At 46.7% G+C, this 16,433-nt stretch overlaps 1 protein-coding gene across 1 annotated transcript in view; it reads right to left on the bottom strand.

Moving 5' to 3' along the window:
• Window positions 1-1,462: 1,462 nt before the first annotated feature.
• IGSF9B (immunoglobulin superfamily member 9B) overlaps window positions 1,463-16,433 on the bottom strand; it is a 1,286,301-nt gene continuing 1,271,330 nt past the window's right edge. The window contains exon 20 of the mRNA XM_085647232.1: window positions 1,463-1,871. Within this exon, the coding sequence (XP_085503358.1) occupies window positions 1,816-1,871 (56 nt within the window). The 3' untranslated portion in view covers window positions 1,463-1,815. The remainder of the gene's footprint in view (window positions 1,872-16,433) is intronic.

Consider the following 16,433-nt stretch of genomic DNA (forward strand, 5'->3'; position numbering starts at 1 on the left):
TTTACCACGAAGCAAAGGTGGGCGTAGATCTATATAGAATAGTGGTAAAATTCCGGTTTCTATCTAATGTGTATTTGCTTTTAAAGAAAAGGTTGTGTTTGATATACCTCCTTATATTCGTCCTTACTATTCAAGTAATGCATAGGTATGATCTTCGGTGTCCGTTGATTTTACTATTGGTCCCGTGTTTTGGGACATAGACTCTATATATGGGTTATTAAGACTAATTGACTTTTATCCTTTTGGTTGTCTTTTTGTATCTTTTTTGTCATAGGGACACCATAAAGAATTACAACAGCGTGTTTCTGTATTTTTGGGATTCTACCTATATCTGGGTTTGGATGGAAAAGAAATACCCTGGTGATCTTTAAGCAATTTACTTCTTAAAGGTATCTACAATCATTTGAATCTGGTGATAGTATGCAGCATTTTGTAAATAGGAGACAGACTATGTTGCAGTATATTTTAACTTCCTCACACACATATATGGAGCACTACGGAATTATTGTTGGATGTACCCTAGCCTCACACTACACTTAGTGGGATTTGGAGTCTAACATTATTGGTATGTAAACACTGTGCGGATATAATAAAAAGATTTAGACATACCTAAATAGGGAACTGGGAGTGACAATTAGAAAATGCAATAATCTTGATTTAGGTTTCTTTTTGCTTTAAACTTTATTAGGACATCTACAGACAAACAGATAAAAAAGAGAAAAGGAAGAAATATACTGTGGTTACGTTTTACAGCACAAACAGCAGGCTTTGTAGGTCGATATTGTTCCCCTAAACAATAAGTATCCTTCTTTGCCTTATTGAAAGGACTACTACAAAAAACAGTATTTCTTTGTTTGGATTTATACCTTTCTGGTCAGAGTAGAGTAGAGTACTATAGGGATTATTTCCACTCACATCTTGTCCTTATAATCTCAGCCAAAGGTAACTTGCCTTGATTAGAAATAATATTTTAAATTGCACCATTATGCGTGTTGGCCCTCTCAAACTATCTCTGTTTTCTTTAGAATTCTTTCTCTTTTTCTTTCTTACTTTGTTGCTCAGTTGTATAAATTGGCCCAACCGGTGTCTTTTGTTATAGCACACAGTATTGCTAATAATAATGTTTAGAGGCTAGTGACTAATTTTTCATATGTATGTAAAAATTTGTTTTTTTTTGGGATACCCCAGGTTTTGAGAACTTGCGCTAAGAGAAGTAGCTGGTCCTGAAGAAGGTGGTTTTCACGTTTCTTTTTACCACCGAAACGCGTTGACCAAATCTCCCTGTAGATCCTACAAATCTTTGTAGCAGCTCCCTCTTGGGGGCCATCAGGATTACCTTATCACTCATTATGTGCTAAGTGGGAAAACTACTAAGATATATGTGCAAGGAATGTCTGGTATGTGTTTGTATGAATGAAGAGTTTGTATGTGCAGTGTTCTTTTCCCTGGGCTTTGTTTGGTTTTTTGTCATGAATTGGAATAATACCTTTGTATTAATGAACTGACATGAATAATGTGTAAAGTATAGTGATGATGTTATTTATGAAAAATTGATTTATTTGTTCAAAACTCTATTATATTTTTATAAAGAAAAAAATGAAAATATAAAAATACGATAAATAAAAATATAAAGAATACAATTTGGTGTTTTTTGTGTGCTAGCTCATATATAGGAAATTGTTACATAGGTCAAGAGGGAGTATTATTTGTTAGATTGGTTTCATTTTCCCCTTTTCTCCCTGACCTGTTGGAAAATTAATCTGTACAAAGGGGGTCCCAATATTTTCTGCATTGTCCTTGGAGTAATTCCATCCTTTATACACTCCTTGTTTTTGAGTGTTTTTGTAGGCATTCCGCTTCTGTTGTTGGTTCTAGTTGCTCTTTCGGTTTCATTTTTGTTGCTGTACCATAGATGTCCCACAAAGAGGCCAAATAGAAATGGAACTACTGCACTTCCTTCTCTGTCATGAACGCATAATACAATATTTTGGAAAGTCAATATTATCGGAACTGAACAAGAACTGGTCTCTGTCCTTCTGGCCTGATTGTTTTCATAGAGGGCACCCTCTGTTTTGTTGTCTATGGTGCTCATTTGAGTGTGCCCTCAACTTATGCCTTGCTATGCAACTGTCATAGTCTCCAGATATAAATCTGCTTGTACGTCCTTTGCATTGGCATCAGCCATGTTGTTATGTTATGTTATGTTATTTTTATTTGTACCACGCACAGCTGCCCCAGCAAAGGGGCGTCCTGGCGCTTTGAGAAGGTGAACACAACACAGCACTAAAAGCGGACAAAAGGAGACGAGACACAACAGATAAACTAAACAAATAAAAAGGTCTTGATAGCCCGTCTAAACTGAAGGTGCTCATCGATGGCCCGGATTTGTGGAGGAAGAGAATTCCACCAACTCGCTGCCAGAACTCGAAAGGAGCGGCCACCAATTCTGCTCAACTTAAAACGCGGGACCACTGCTAAGTTCTGGCCTAGCGATCTAAGAGTGCGAGAGGGGACATAGGGTATCAGCAATTTCTCCAAGATTTGTGGGGGAGTACCCTTTAGGATTTTAAATGCAAAGCAGAGAACCTTAAATCTAATCATCTGCTGCACAGGGAGCCAGTGGAGAGAGCGCAGAGTATTGGACACCGAGCATCGCCTAGGCAGACCTGTCACCAGTCGGGCCGCAGCGTTTTGAACCCGCTGGAGCCGCAGAAATTCTGACTGGTTTATCCCCGCCAGTAGGGAGCTGGCCTAATCCAGCCTGGACAGCACTGATGCTTGGACCACCAGCTGTCTTGTGGGTGCATCAAAGAATTTGAGGATGGGTCGAAGTCCTCTGATGATGCCATAGCAAGAAGCCGCCACCTTCTTGGTATGACAGATGAAACTCAGAGAAGGATCAAGCCACACCCCCAAGTTTTTTATCCCTGCCGCTGGGAGGGGAGTCACACCCAACTCCGAAGGCCACCATTTGTCATCCCACGAAGCCACCTGTTTACCAACCACCATAATCTCCGTCTTCTTGGTGTTTAACTGGAGACAGTTGGAATTCCTCCAGTTAGCCACTTCCCGCAGACCATCACAGAACCTGGGAGCCTCCAGGTCTGAGTCCCCACTCAGTGTGACCGCCAGCTGCGTGTCATCTGCGTAAGAGACCATGGTCAGGCCCCATCGCTTGACGACCGCAGCCAACGGTCTCACATACAGATTGAAAAGAGTGGGACTCAGTGAAGACCCCTGTGGGACTCCCTGGTCTAGCGGGTAGGATGATGACTTACCGGGCGGGATTGCCACCTGGAATGACCTATCCGTAAGGAAGGAACGAAACCAGTGCAAGGCGGAGCCAGAAACGCCCACCTCCTCAAGACACCGAATCAGAATCCCGTGCGAGACCGTGTCGAAGGCGGCACTAAGATCTAATAACAGTAGTGCCACCGTCCGACCGGAATCCAGCATGGAACGCAGATGCTCGACCATCGAGAGAAGGGCCGTCTCCGTGCTGTGACCCGCACGGAACCCGTTCTGGGTAGGGTCGAGAATGTTAAGCCTACCAATATGGTCTGTAAGAGTGGCATTCACATGGGCCTCCGCTATTTTCGTGGCCCAAGGGAGAATGGAGATAGGGCGGTAGCTTTCAGGTTTAAGGGGGTTAAGGGTCGCCTTCTTCAGAATTGGCGTGACTACTGCCTGCTTCCATCTAACGGGAACCACTCCAGAAGAGAGAGACAGGTTGATCAAGGACAGCACCGGGGTACGGCAAACCGGTGCCAGGGTCTTGAGTTGGGCCGGTTTCAGCGGGTCTGCCGGAGATCCAGACTTGATTTTGGCGCTGAGAAAGTCAAACACTTCCAGAGATAAGGGGGGTAAGATGGAAAGACATTCCCCCTCACCTAAGGTGCGACCAACCTGCTCTAGCATCAGGGAGCCCGTTGGGAAAGTGCGATAGATGGCTTGCACTTTTTCATGGAAGAAAGAGGCCAAACCCTCACAATGTGAGTCCGAGCATATTTCCACTGCAGTTGCTCTCTTCGCCATCAAGTCCTTTAATACTTTAAAAATAAGTTTCGATGGATTGGCAGAGTTCTGAAACTGTTGAGCATAAAAGGAAGCGCGAGTTTGACACACTGCCCTGTGATAAATCTTGACCTTGGCCAGATAACATATTTTCAGATCTGGGTCGTACGACTTCCTCCATAATCTTTCGGCCTGTCTACAGGCCCTCTTAAGAGATGCCAAGGAAGTGTCATACCAAGGGCTCGGCTCCTTCCGGTGACACTTGGACCAACACATAGGAATCAGAGAATCGAGGGCACCAGATATCCACTCACAGAAAGAATCGTATCCACAATCGACCTCGGTGAGCGGACCTAAAGGAACCTTCTCGAGCTGATGGTAAAAATCCTCCAGTCTTAATTTGTTCCAGTGTCGTTTAAGAACAAGTCTATCCTGAGATAGAAAAGGAGAGTCAGACAAAGAGCATGCCGTTTTCACCAGCATGTGGTCTGTCCAGACCAACTGGGAGGAACCAAGAACTCTGAGTCCTTCTAGATTTGTGAAGAACGGGTGAAGAATATGACCACCTTTATGTGTGGGGAAAGTAATCATCTGCGAGAGCTGTAAAGCCTCAAGATCCGCCAGAAAGCTCCTAATAGAGGGTAAAGAAGGGCAGTCCAAATGGAGATTAAGATCTCCCACAACATTAAAATTTGCGCATCCTAGTGCCTCTATGCTAATATACTCAGGAAGAGCAGCCCTATAAACAGAGTCACAGCCCGGAGGCCGGTAAATTAATAGCCCAGAGAAGGTAAACTGGTGACTAAATGCTATTTTAAATAGGGCACCCTCACACCCCAAAAGTTCAGCGGCTTCCCACTCGCAGGGATAACACCGTTTGGTGGCCATCGCAATACCTCCACCTCTAGTCGTCCGATCTAAAGTGAAAATAGCATACTCTGGGGGAACGGCTAGGTTAATTATCGAGGAGTCAGAGTCCTGGAGCCACGTTTCCGTCAGAAAAAGCACATCCGGCGAAACATCAATAAGAAGGTCATAAACCTCCCGATGGTGCTTTACCACAGATCTGACGTTTAAGCTCCAGATACTCAGGTCCCGTTGTCCTATCCTCTTTATAACAGGCCCCAAGGAGCGTATAAGAGAGGGGGGTTCCAATGACCAAGCACCACACCTACAATGATATGGGCCACACAGCGGGACTACAGGCGAAAACTCGCAGCGTATACATCGGTCCCGAAGGGCCAGTAGATCGGCTCTACTATAAGTTCTCTAGAGTATAGTCATGATGGCCAGGTCCAGAGTTCTGCCGCGAGCCGCGGTTCCTTAGCGCGGACGGGCACAGACGGGCAGGACTCTGGCACAGCGAAGGTACGCCCACTGCGCGTAACCGCTGCGCGTTGGAGGGAGCTTTAAATAGGCGTCCCTCCACTCAGCCGGAGCGCTAGACCGCTCGTCAGCAACACCCACCCAGAGTGACCACCACTCCAAGATGGTGCCCAAAGTGACCACCACTCCAAGATGGCGCCCAAAGTGACCACCACTCCAAGATGGCGCCCAAAGCCAATCCCACCCCAGAGACCGGACCCGCCAAAACAGCGGTGAAGAAACCGATTAGAGTGCAGGTGAGGGGGTTACAATAAATCCTATTAAAATCAGGGCAAAATACAACTAAGAAAAACACAAATAATTATAAGGGTAGCTTTAAAAATGATAGCGCGGTATTGAGGCGCATAGCGCGATGCAAAGCGCGAGTACCTTCTCAGGGCAGTCCACAGGGCAGGTCGCCTTAAATAGGCGTCCCTCCACTCAGCCGGAGCGCTAGACCACTCGTCAGCAACACCCACCCAGAGTGACCACCACTCCAAGATGGCGCCCAAAGTGACCACCACTCCAAGATGGCGCCCAAAGTGACCACCACTCCAAGATGGCGCCCAAAGCCAATCCCACCCCAGAGACCGGACCCGCCAAAACAGCGGTGAAGGAACCGATTAGAGTGCAGGTGAGGGGGTTACAATAAATCCTATTAAAATCAGGGCAAAATACAACTAAGAAAAACACAAATAGTTATAAGGGTAGCTTTAAAAATGATAGCGCGGTATTGAGGCGCATAGCGCGATGCAAAGCGCGAGTACCTTCTCAGGGCAGTCCACAGGGCAGGTCACCTTAAATAGGCGTCCCTCCACTCAGCCGGAGCGCTAGACCGCTCGTCAGCAACACCCACCCAGAGTGACCACCACTCCAAGATGGCGCCCAAAGTGACCACCACTCTAAGATGGCGCCCAAAGTGACCGCCACTCCAAGATGGCGCCCAAAGCCAATCCCACCCCAGAGACCGGACCCGCCAAAACAGCGGTGAAGGAACCGATTAGAGTGCAGGTGAGGGGGTTACAATAAATCCTATTAAAATCAGGGCAAAATACAACTAAGAAAAACACAAATAGTTATAAGGGTAGCTTTAAAAACGATAGCGCGGTATTGAGGCGCATAGCGCGATGCAAAGCGTGAGTACCTTCTCAGGGCATTCCACAGGGCTGGTCGCCTTAAATAGGCGTCCCTCCACTCAGCCGGAGCGCTAGACCGCTCGTCAGCAACACCCACCCAGAGTGACCACCACTCCAAGATGGCGCCCAAAGTGACCACCACTCCAAGATGGCGCCCAAAGCCAATCCCACCCCAGAGACCGGACCCGCCAAAACAGCGGTGAAGGAACCGATTAGAGTGCAGGTGAGGGGGTTACAATAAATCCTATTAAAATCAGGGCAAAATACAACTAAGAAAAACACAAATAGTTATAAGGGTAGCTTTAAAAATGATAGCGCGGTATTGAGGCGCATAGCGCGATGCAAAGCGTGAGTACCTTCTCAGGGCATTCCACAGGGCTGGTCGCCTTAAATAGGCGTCCCTCCACTCAGCCGGAGCGCTAGACCGCTCGTCAGCAACACCCACCCAGAGTGACCACCACTCCAAGATGGCGCCCAAAGTGACCACCACTCCAAGATGGCGCCCAAAGCCAATCCCACCCCAGAGACCGGACCCGCCAAAACAGCGGTGAAGGAACCGATTAGAGTGCAGGTGAGGGGGTTACAATAAATCCTATTAAAATCAGGGCAAAATACAACTAAGAAAAACACAAATAGTTATAAGGGTAGCTTTAAAAATGATAGCGCGGTATTGAGGCGCATAGCGCGATGCAAAGTGCCAGTACCTTCTCGCTGTCAAGTGATGTCAAGTGATGCTGCTTCCTTTGCTACAAGAAGCCTATTATGAGGTATATTTGACAATGCTGTGTGCTCTTTTGCATTTGGTTTCCTGGTGGTGTTACAGGGATTATATTTAGTCTCCATTTTAGAGTTCCTTTTTTGACTTAGCATCTTTATAAGATGGGGGTTTGGACAAGTTTTTCACTAATGTGAGAAAATGATACGCACACATTTATTTTTGTCAGCTCCAGGGACACACATACTAGAACACAATGTCCTTGCTTTATTATGTGCTCATAGGAGATGACTTGTTTTCTCCAGACTAAGTAAAGATATTATTCTGCATCTCAAGCAGAATGAGATAAGGACAGTGTTTTATTTTTTAAAATAGCTTCCTTTTTAATTCAACGAGAGGCACTTCACATCGGAGTTCTAATGGAAGCTGCTGAGAGCTGTGAATGAGATGCAGCTTCACAGGTCCCGAGATTCTTCTTAGGAAGTAAGATAGCTGCACAAGCAGAGATGTGTGCAGGCTTGCACATAAAGACGGAGTGCATTTGTTAATGCACTGAGGCCGACTTTCTGAAACAAACCAAGGTATGGGGTTATATCATTCTAACCGGGTCTGGCAGAAGGGTACTCCCATCATGCTCTTGCTAGAGTATGGATATTAGTGATAGATAGGAGTAACTTTAGGAACAATTAACATGGTTGAATTGTTTTTGTTGTTCACCATTCTAGTAATGCTTATAAAAATGTTGTGTTTCGTCTGTCTAATAATCGCAGTTCATGTTTTACTTAAAAGGATTAGACCTTTTCAATAAACAATGAAGATGTATTATTGTCTCTTCTCTTTGTAATACTTTGAGCATGCAAAAGCAACAAACAAAAAGGTTAGATCTATTTCCATGAATTCCTTGGGAATAAGAGTTGTTATGTTCGAGGTTGCCTACAGCATCTATGAATCTGGAAGTTTAGGAGTTTAGATGCGGTACTGTGAGCTAGACGAACAAACATTTACTTATGATATAAGATGACTCAGTCTGAGTATTTTGACGTTTTGTTGATCTAATACACAGTCTTACTAAATCTGCAGGAGCTGTATAACACTGGTTAGCCTCTAGCCCAAACATTTGCCTGAGGCCATAGTGCGGAACTTTAATAGATCTGATTGGTAGCACAGATACTCTGCTATTTTTCCCCCTTTTAATGTCTCTTCTGAATTCTTCTATTAAAAAATTGCTGGCAAAGATACTTTCAGATTTCAGGATGACATATTCCAGTGCTAAAAAACTCACAATTTCATTCTCAGGATATTTGGTTAAAGTATCCACTATGCCTAATGTGCTTTAAATCAAGGAAACAACCAAATTCTACCTTGCTGTAGCCTGTAGAATGAGTGGAATGCTTTCAGTATTTATGGGTAATTGAAGCTCACTCAACCCTACCCTTGGCAGTGCAATTTACCACCTCTTCTTCTAGGTTATCTAGATTTAGAAGCCATACTTTACCCTCATCTTAGTTTTAACTTTTCACTGAGTCCATCATGTGCTAGCTGCAGAGTGTGGGCTATATGGGCCAATGGCATTAACAGCAAGTCATCAGACAAAATATAGAATTCTTATTGTATATTGCAGTGGTCTGTCTTATTGAGGCATGGTTCAGTTGTTTGCAGGGGAAGACCTTCATTTAATGTCCGCGAGTGTTGTTCTGGGTGGGGTCCACTGCCAATGGTAAACTGTCATCAGTTTCTAAACCCTATTTTGCATACCCCAGAGAAATGGGCAACAGTTGCAACCCCTCTACCACAGCTCTTGGCTATTCCTACCTTCCACTGAATTCTATAATTTCTGTCCCTGAGCGGTCATGTCTGAACAGGTAGTCAGCTGGGCTATGTGTTCTGTTTTTTTTCCCACCACTTAAAATTAGTATTCTAGTATTTGACAAATCCATTTCTCTGCACTTGAAAGGGTTTTTGATAAGCTTCAAAATTAAAGTTCTAATGATTTATGATCAGTGGTGACTTGACATTGACCACCTTGGAGGTAAAGATGAAAAAAGTGGCCTCCTCATAAAATACCAGTCGCTTAAGTTACCATTCTGGAAAATCTTTTCTCAGTGTCCATCAGATATCTACTTGCATAGGCTCCTGGATCCCACTCATGTTAGTTTATTTTATATAGCGCTAAATCATCGACAGGTCTCTAAGCACTTTAGAGAGAGAGGCCAAGGGCCAGTTGGTGGTGACATAACAGCTTGCAGGGGAGGGTAGTTAAACAGTGTTCAAAACCTCCCTAAATAGGACTGCTTTGAGTTGTTTTCTGAAGGGGAGGAGTGCAGGTTCCCTGCGAAGGTGATCAGGTAGCTGGTTCCAGAGTTGTGGGAGTAGGACAGAGAATGCTCTGCCCCCTTTGGATATGGTGTTGCAACGTGGGGTGGACAGGCGGCAGGCCTGTGATGATCGCAGTGTACGGCCCGGAACATAGTTCTTGAGGCGGTCTTTAATATAGGTTGGGGCATTTCCATAAATTGCCTTATGAGCAATGCAGAGACCGTTAAACTTTGCTCTCTGTTTAATGTGGAGCAAGTGCAGCTTGGACAGTAGAGGGGTGGCGTGAGTACTTCTGGGAAGCCTAAATATCAACCTGGCTGCGTCGTTCAGTACCACCTGCAGCTTATGAATGAGACTCTGGGAGAGTCTGATGTAAAGGGTATTCCCGTAGTCCAGCCTGGAGACAATTGTGGCTGACACTATCGTCTGTCGTGATGCCATTGAGAGGATGGGGACAAGTTTCCGCAGCTGTCTCATGCGCCCTATACAGGTTCCAGTCACTGTAGTATCTTGGTTGGAGAGAGGTCGGAGTCCATTTTTATGCCCAGGCTTTTCACAACGGGTACTGGTGTGGGGGTGTCACCCAGGTCTTGGGGACAGAAAAGATCGTTCCATGGATTATCTTTTGTGGGGATGACAAGGACTTCAGTTTTGTCTGGGTCAATTTTTAGTGAGTTGGTTGTCATCCAGTTTACTATAAATCTAAGGATGTTTTGCACCAGCTCCTCAGTATGGGTGGAATTGTCGATCCAGAGGATGAGTTGAGTGTCATCCGCATAATTGAAAATTCGGCAGTCCATGCGGGCTAGGGCTGCCACCAGGGGCTGTAGGTATATGTTAAAAAGGAGTAGGGACAGTGCAGAGCCCTGGGGAACTCCGCATGTGAGGGTGCCCCTGTCCGATACCTGCACCCCCAACTGAATCCTCTGGGATCGAATTGATATGAATGATTCCAGCCATTGATGTGCCAGCCCGCGAATGCCCAGGTTTGTTGTTCGGGCCAACAGTTGTTTATGGCTGACCATATCGAACGCCGCTGATAGATTTAATAAAATCAGGGCACTCGGTTTTTTATTCTCAGCCATAATTCTGAGCTCGTTGAGAACAGACAGCATCACCAGCTCAGTGCTGTGGTGGGCTCGAAAGCCCGCCTTTCGAGCTTGGAGTAGCTGGTGTTCCTCCAAGAAGGTTGAAAGTGTTTTAAGAACATGTTGTTCCAAGACTTTCGCTAAAAATGGCAGCTGAGAAAAAGGCCTGTAGTTCTTTGGATTAACGGCATCTGCTCCTGGTTTCTTTAGCAGGGGGGTGACTCTAGCCTTCTTCAAGTTGGACGGTAAGTAGCCAGTCTCCAGGTATTGCAGTTATAAAAGACCTCACCTAGCCTTTTTCAGCTAGTATCTACTGTCAGTTCACTTTCTTTGTGTTGGCCAGTTATCATCATAGTTGTGATGAATGAAAGTGTGTCCTTGATATTCTATTCTGATGTTTTTGTAAAGCACGTAGCTACCCAGGCTGGGCCTCTCAGCACTAATAGCAACAACACCAGCTGGAATACCTTAATTAACTTTAGGTTAGTGCTGGGTTTAGAAAAGGTGAATTTTGATGAGTTTTCTGAAGCTAGTTTCTAACTGTTGAAATCTATTGTCAGCATGGAGACTGTTACACAGTTTTGGGACAAGGTGTGCAAAGGAACTGCTGCCACTTCTCACTCTGCTGACCATGGATACCATAAGAAGCTCTTGCTTCCAAGACTGAAGAGGCCTCCTTGGAACGTAAGGGGGGGTTACATTTCAGATGATAGGTGAGCTTTGTGTGATCCCATGGGTGATGTAGAAGGGCCTTAATCTGAATCATTTTCTGGACCAGCAGCCAGTACAGAGCTGCTAGGGCTGGACTGGTTGTTTGGTATTTGGGGATTTTATAAAGGATCCAGGCTGCGGCATACTGATCTACATGAATTCTTTTGATAACATATTTTGGGCTCCCTATATAAAGTGACTTTCCATAATCTAGCTGTGAGCTGTTTAATCTCTGCACAACTGCTCTCTTACTAGATAGTGGCAGCATGTGTAGGAGTTCTCAGAATAACAAAACGGGACCCTGCAAGTTTTCGAGCTTGTTTTGTCATCAATCCAGAAGCCCAGGCTTTTTTCCTGCCTGGGCGGGCTTAGGACTCCCTCCTAGATGTTATGGCCAGGACAAGTCTGCCCATCTTGAGGGGTTGTTCCCAACCACAAGTACTTCCGTCTTTTCACCATTAAGTTTCAGGCTACTGGCAGACATCCGGTTTCGGACATCCTTTAGACAATGGTTAAGTTGGGCAGACGTTCAACGAGCTTCAGGTGTAAGGGCCATGATATTTTGCGTATCAACTGCAAATGACACAAAGGCTAAGCCATGTGAAAAAACAATAACTGTCAGTGGGAGAACGTAGAGATTAAAGAGTGTGGGGCTCAGTGACCAGCACCATGGGACCCCACACTTGAGACAGTTGACGGCTGAGAAAAAAGTATCTTCGCAGACCTGCAAGATTCTTTTATGCAGGAAGGCTTTCATCCACTTCATGACATCCTCAATGATTCTGACTTCCTTCATCCTCTGAATGAGGGTAGGATGTGAGACTGTGTCGTCCACCGAGCTCAAGTCTAACATTATCATGGCAGCCGAGCCACCTTGGTCCAGAACGTCTCAGTGTTCCTCAGTAGCAACTGGCAGGGTGGTCTCAGTGCTGCTGCCTGGTCTGAAGACTGTCTGGGTTGGGTGGAGGATATCATGAGCTTTCAGGAAGCCAGAAATGTGTCTGAGAGATGGGTCTATAGTTTTCTGCCTAAAGAGAATTGGCTGTGTTTTTTCTTTAGTAACGGTTTTACTATTGCATGTTTCCATGCTGGGGCAATAATGCCAATTGCCAGGGAATGATTGAGAAAATCAAATACCATGAGAAGGAGAGCACTGCTGCCTTTTACTAGGATGCCAGGAGGTGCCGGATTGAGCAGTGGTCCAGATTTTATTGATTTTAGAGTTGACTCCATAGTTTTGTCATTGAGTGCTGGGAACGCAGTAAAATTGGGACCTGTCTATGTCCTTATCTGGGGGATTACCCTGGGAGCGATAGTTATAGGCAGGAGGTTGAGTTTTTTATTGACTTTATTAAGAAAGAAATTAGCGAACATACTGCAGTGTTCTTCTGAAGGAGGGGGGCCTGTTGAGCTAGATGGTGCTTTCATAAAGCTGTTTATTACGTTAAACAGTTGGAGGAGTTGGGGCATTCTCTATTTTGTCTTTAAAAAGGGCAATTCTAGCCAGCCTTATGGCACATTTGTAGTTTTATGGCTATTCTGTACCTCAATCAATAGATACTTTTTTCACTTAATATATTCTGTAACTGTCTTTGCTATGATCGTCATCTGCTTTTCTCCATTCCCTTTCCCCTTTTTTTGCTTCTCTTTTTATTTTAGGCAACTCGTGTGTGTACTATGGGACCCTCCCTTTTGTCTAATTGGATTTGAGAAGTCTGTAGGGGACAAGAAGGTTCAATGAGTTGATTAGCTATCTCTCTATTCTGAAATACTTGTTCTTGCTCCTTGCCCATGTTCAAGGCCACAACTTTTGGCAGAAGCTCTCAAGACGTTTGTCAAAGTGGCTCAATTAGACATTGCCAGGTGGCACACGAGCTGCCAGATCAGCCGAGACTCTGAACTCCACCCTCTAGAGGATGGTCTGATAATGCCATATTTAGATGTCTGCAGGTGCAGTACATACCTGGAAGACAATTCTCAATCCCGAGCAGACACAGTGATTTTTTTTCCCACTTGCTATTTATTTTTTCTTTACACAGACACGCTCCTAAAGCAGGAGTTTTCGTGTAAAACAAAAAAATACACTGGCCATGGTATGAATCTGCCCTCTTCCGTGGCAGATGCCGAGTATCTGCCAAACCTCAAATGAGGCCCCTTTATGAGACAATTTAGAGGTATGGGGAACAGAAGCATTCTATAAGTACTCTCGCCTAGTGAATCTTGTTTTTCCTCCAGCCAATTTAGAGGTAGAGAACACCAATTTCCCAAGTCAGTGTTTCAGCTGACTCTGTCGTTGAAACCCTTGACTCGACACCCTGTCTGACATTGGGACAACAGTTCACAGTGACAGTTGCCCCACCCTATTTAGAGAATAGAATCATCCTTTTTTCCCGGGCATGGAAAACTCACAATAGGCCCCGCACACAGGGAGAAGACTCCTTGAGTGTGAGGACCACAGCCTTTTAGATATAGTAAAGCAAATTCCGCCTGTGGGAATTTGCTTCATTAAAACAAAAAAGTATGAAAATCAGGTGTGTTGGACTTGGACTTTTTTGCAGGTTCACCCCTAAACTTTTTTCCTTAAAGTCTGACATGGTGTTGGTGGTTTTAGGTCTCTGAGCACTTTAGCACTGTGGTCCAGTGTAAAGTGCATGCGCTCTCTGTGTACATTTGGTGAAGTTGGCCTTCCCCCCCACAGGAATGCATTGGGGATAAGTGTGTCCGTGGTAATTCCTGGTATGAGAGGAGCGCAGGGTCAAGTTTAGTATGTATAAACTCGTGAGAATAAATGCTGCGCAATGGTGTGCGCAGATTTATGATGACTGGTGGAGAAGTGCCACTTTTAGAAGTTGGCATTTCTGTGTGCTATGTGTCTGCCTGCCTGATATGAACTGCATGTCTGGCTTCTGAGTGACAGGAGCTGAGAGGTGTGGGTGGCTCCAGGAGGGGCAGGGTGAGTCAGCGCTAGGCTGAATGGGACACCTGGGTTAAGAGTAGTGGGAGGGGTAATCCTCTGACTCTGAATACGATGGTGCCTGTCCCAGTGAATGCTGGCTCCGCCCCCTGTGGTGTGTCTGATCACCTAGCCCCCACCTGACAAAGGGGAAGAGGAGCTTGCAAAACAAAGTGCTCCAAATCCCCCCTGAACCAGTTGCATCTGGTTCCCCCATGCCCTGCACTTTAAACAAAGAGAAATGGTGTATAAAAGTAGGGGCTGTAACCCCACGATGTTGTTCAGTTCTCTTCTTGTTCCTGACTAGGGGGGCGTACTACTGCTGGAGCCCAGGAGGAAATGTCATGGGGGCTGACTTCCCTGCTGGAGGGCCCTGTGTGCCGGTCTCCCTGGGCCCAGCATTGCCACCCTTCATCTTCCAGGATCTTCAGTACTTCTTGTTGCCTTGGCGCCCTTTGAGTGCTAACTTCTAATTTCCCCAAGGAAAAGGAGCACGTGGGCTCCGCAGCGCTAAGCTGCATTCTTTTCCCGAGGGAATCCTGACGTGGGGATTCCCCCTGATGGAGGGGAGAAGAGGTGGGTGCCCACCCCGCATTGCGCCGACGAGCGGGAGCCTACCCCTCTTTATATGCATGGAAAACGGCAGGTGCCCACCCCGCATATTGCCACGTTGAGCTGGTGCCCACCCCGCTTTATATCTTAAAATTAAGAGGGAGCCTACCCCTCATTGCTGCCACAAACAGGGAAGAAACCGCGATCCGCGGCCCGCCTGGTTGTCGGCGGGGTCTCGCGGCCGGAAACGAAGCGCCGCATTCGAAGACCCAGGCAGGAGCCCACCCTGCATGGGGATGTGCTGCGGAGGAAGTCTGGAGGTGGGCGGGCTCCACATCCAAGTCCCGGGTCCCAGGAGGGGGCACGGGTGAAGAGAGAAGAGGTGGCTGAGGCCGCCGATAGCAACGCGGGGCTCCCGTGATTGAGGAGAGTGCCCCGCATCGTGCTAGCCGTGCCGAGAGAGAAGCGCCAGGAGGACCGGCGCCGAGGCGAGCCTCCCCACAGTGCCCGGTGAGTGAGGGCTGGGCGGGGTACATGGCCGCATTCAGTTCCAGTCCCAGAGGGGACTCTCGAGGGCACAGTGAGTGCCCGCATCATTTCCTGAGCGGTCCCGCCGTTGTGGGCCGCTCCAACGAGGGGGCACATGGCTGTTGAGGGCCCAGAGGGGCCCGTGTCCCCCTACATAGCGAGGCACATTGTCGGTGCCTGAGTGGTCCCGCCAGCGCGGGCGACTCCCACGAGGGGGCATCTTTGGTTTTAGAGCCTGTGGGGGTCCTGAGGATACAGAGGTGCCGAGGCCCCCTTCACTTATGATGTCACAGCTGCGCCGCCATAGCGGGCAGCTGCCACGTGGGCGCATTGTTCATAGGGCCCAGAGAGGAGTCCAAGGGACCTGAGGGGCCCATTCCCATTTGGACACATGTCTGCAAGAGAGTCCCTGAGTAGGACAGGAGGCACAGTGGTGCCAGGGCCTTCACAGGATTTACATCTGCGCAGCATTTAGTGCCAGCTGCCACGTTTAGGCCACAGTTCTTTGGGGGGCATGGTTTGAGAGAGGAGTGAGATGCACTCCTTTGCCCCAGCGCGATGGCGTACCTTGGATTCTGCTGCATTGGCAGCAGCCCTGACATTCTGGACGCAGGGCATTTGAGCCCCTTTGAGAAGGCCAGTTGGCCAGGGGGACTGTTAGGTTTGTAGGGCGCCAGGCCCTAATGTGATTTATGTGATGTTAGGAAATGTGATTCTCTACTGTGATTCATGCCTCTAAATGCGTTTGGGGATGAGATTATGTGCGTAATGTGATTATGCTGGTGAGGTTATTTCCGACTGTGAGTTTTACCCCTAATGTGAGTTAAGCTTCGGAGGTTAGGGTCTAATACGTTTAGACTTATGAGATTATTGCATAATGTGTTTAAGCTGGTGAGGATGGCGCAGAATGTATTTCACGCCTAAATATGATACTGTGCATAATGTGGTTTATGTTGCAGGATAATGCTGAGTACAGTGTTTGCCAGTCGTTACTGGTTGTGTTCTACGTTTATGATATGTCCTACATTTACTAAGTTCATTTTGTGATGGTTCTG

This window comes from Triturus cristatus, chromosome 3_2 (assembly GCF_964204655.1).
Source record: "Triturus cristatus chromosome 3_2, aTriCri1.1, whole genome shotgun sequence".
Lineage (NCBI taxonomy): Eukaryota > Metazoa > Chordata > Amphibia > Caudata > Salamandridae > Triturus > Triturus cristatus.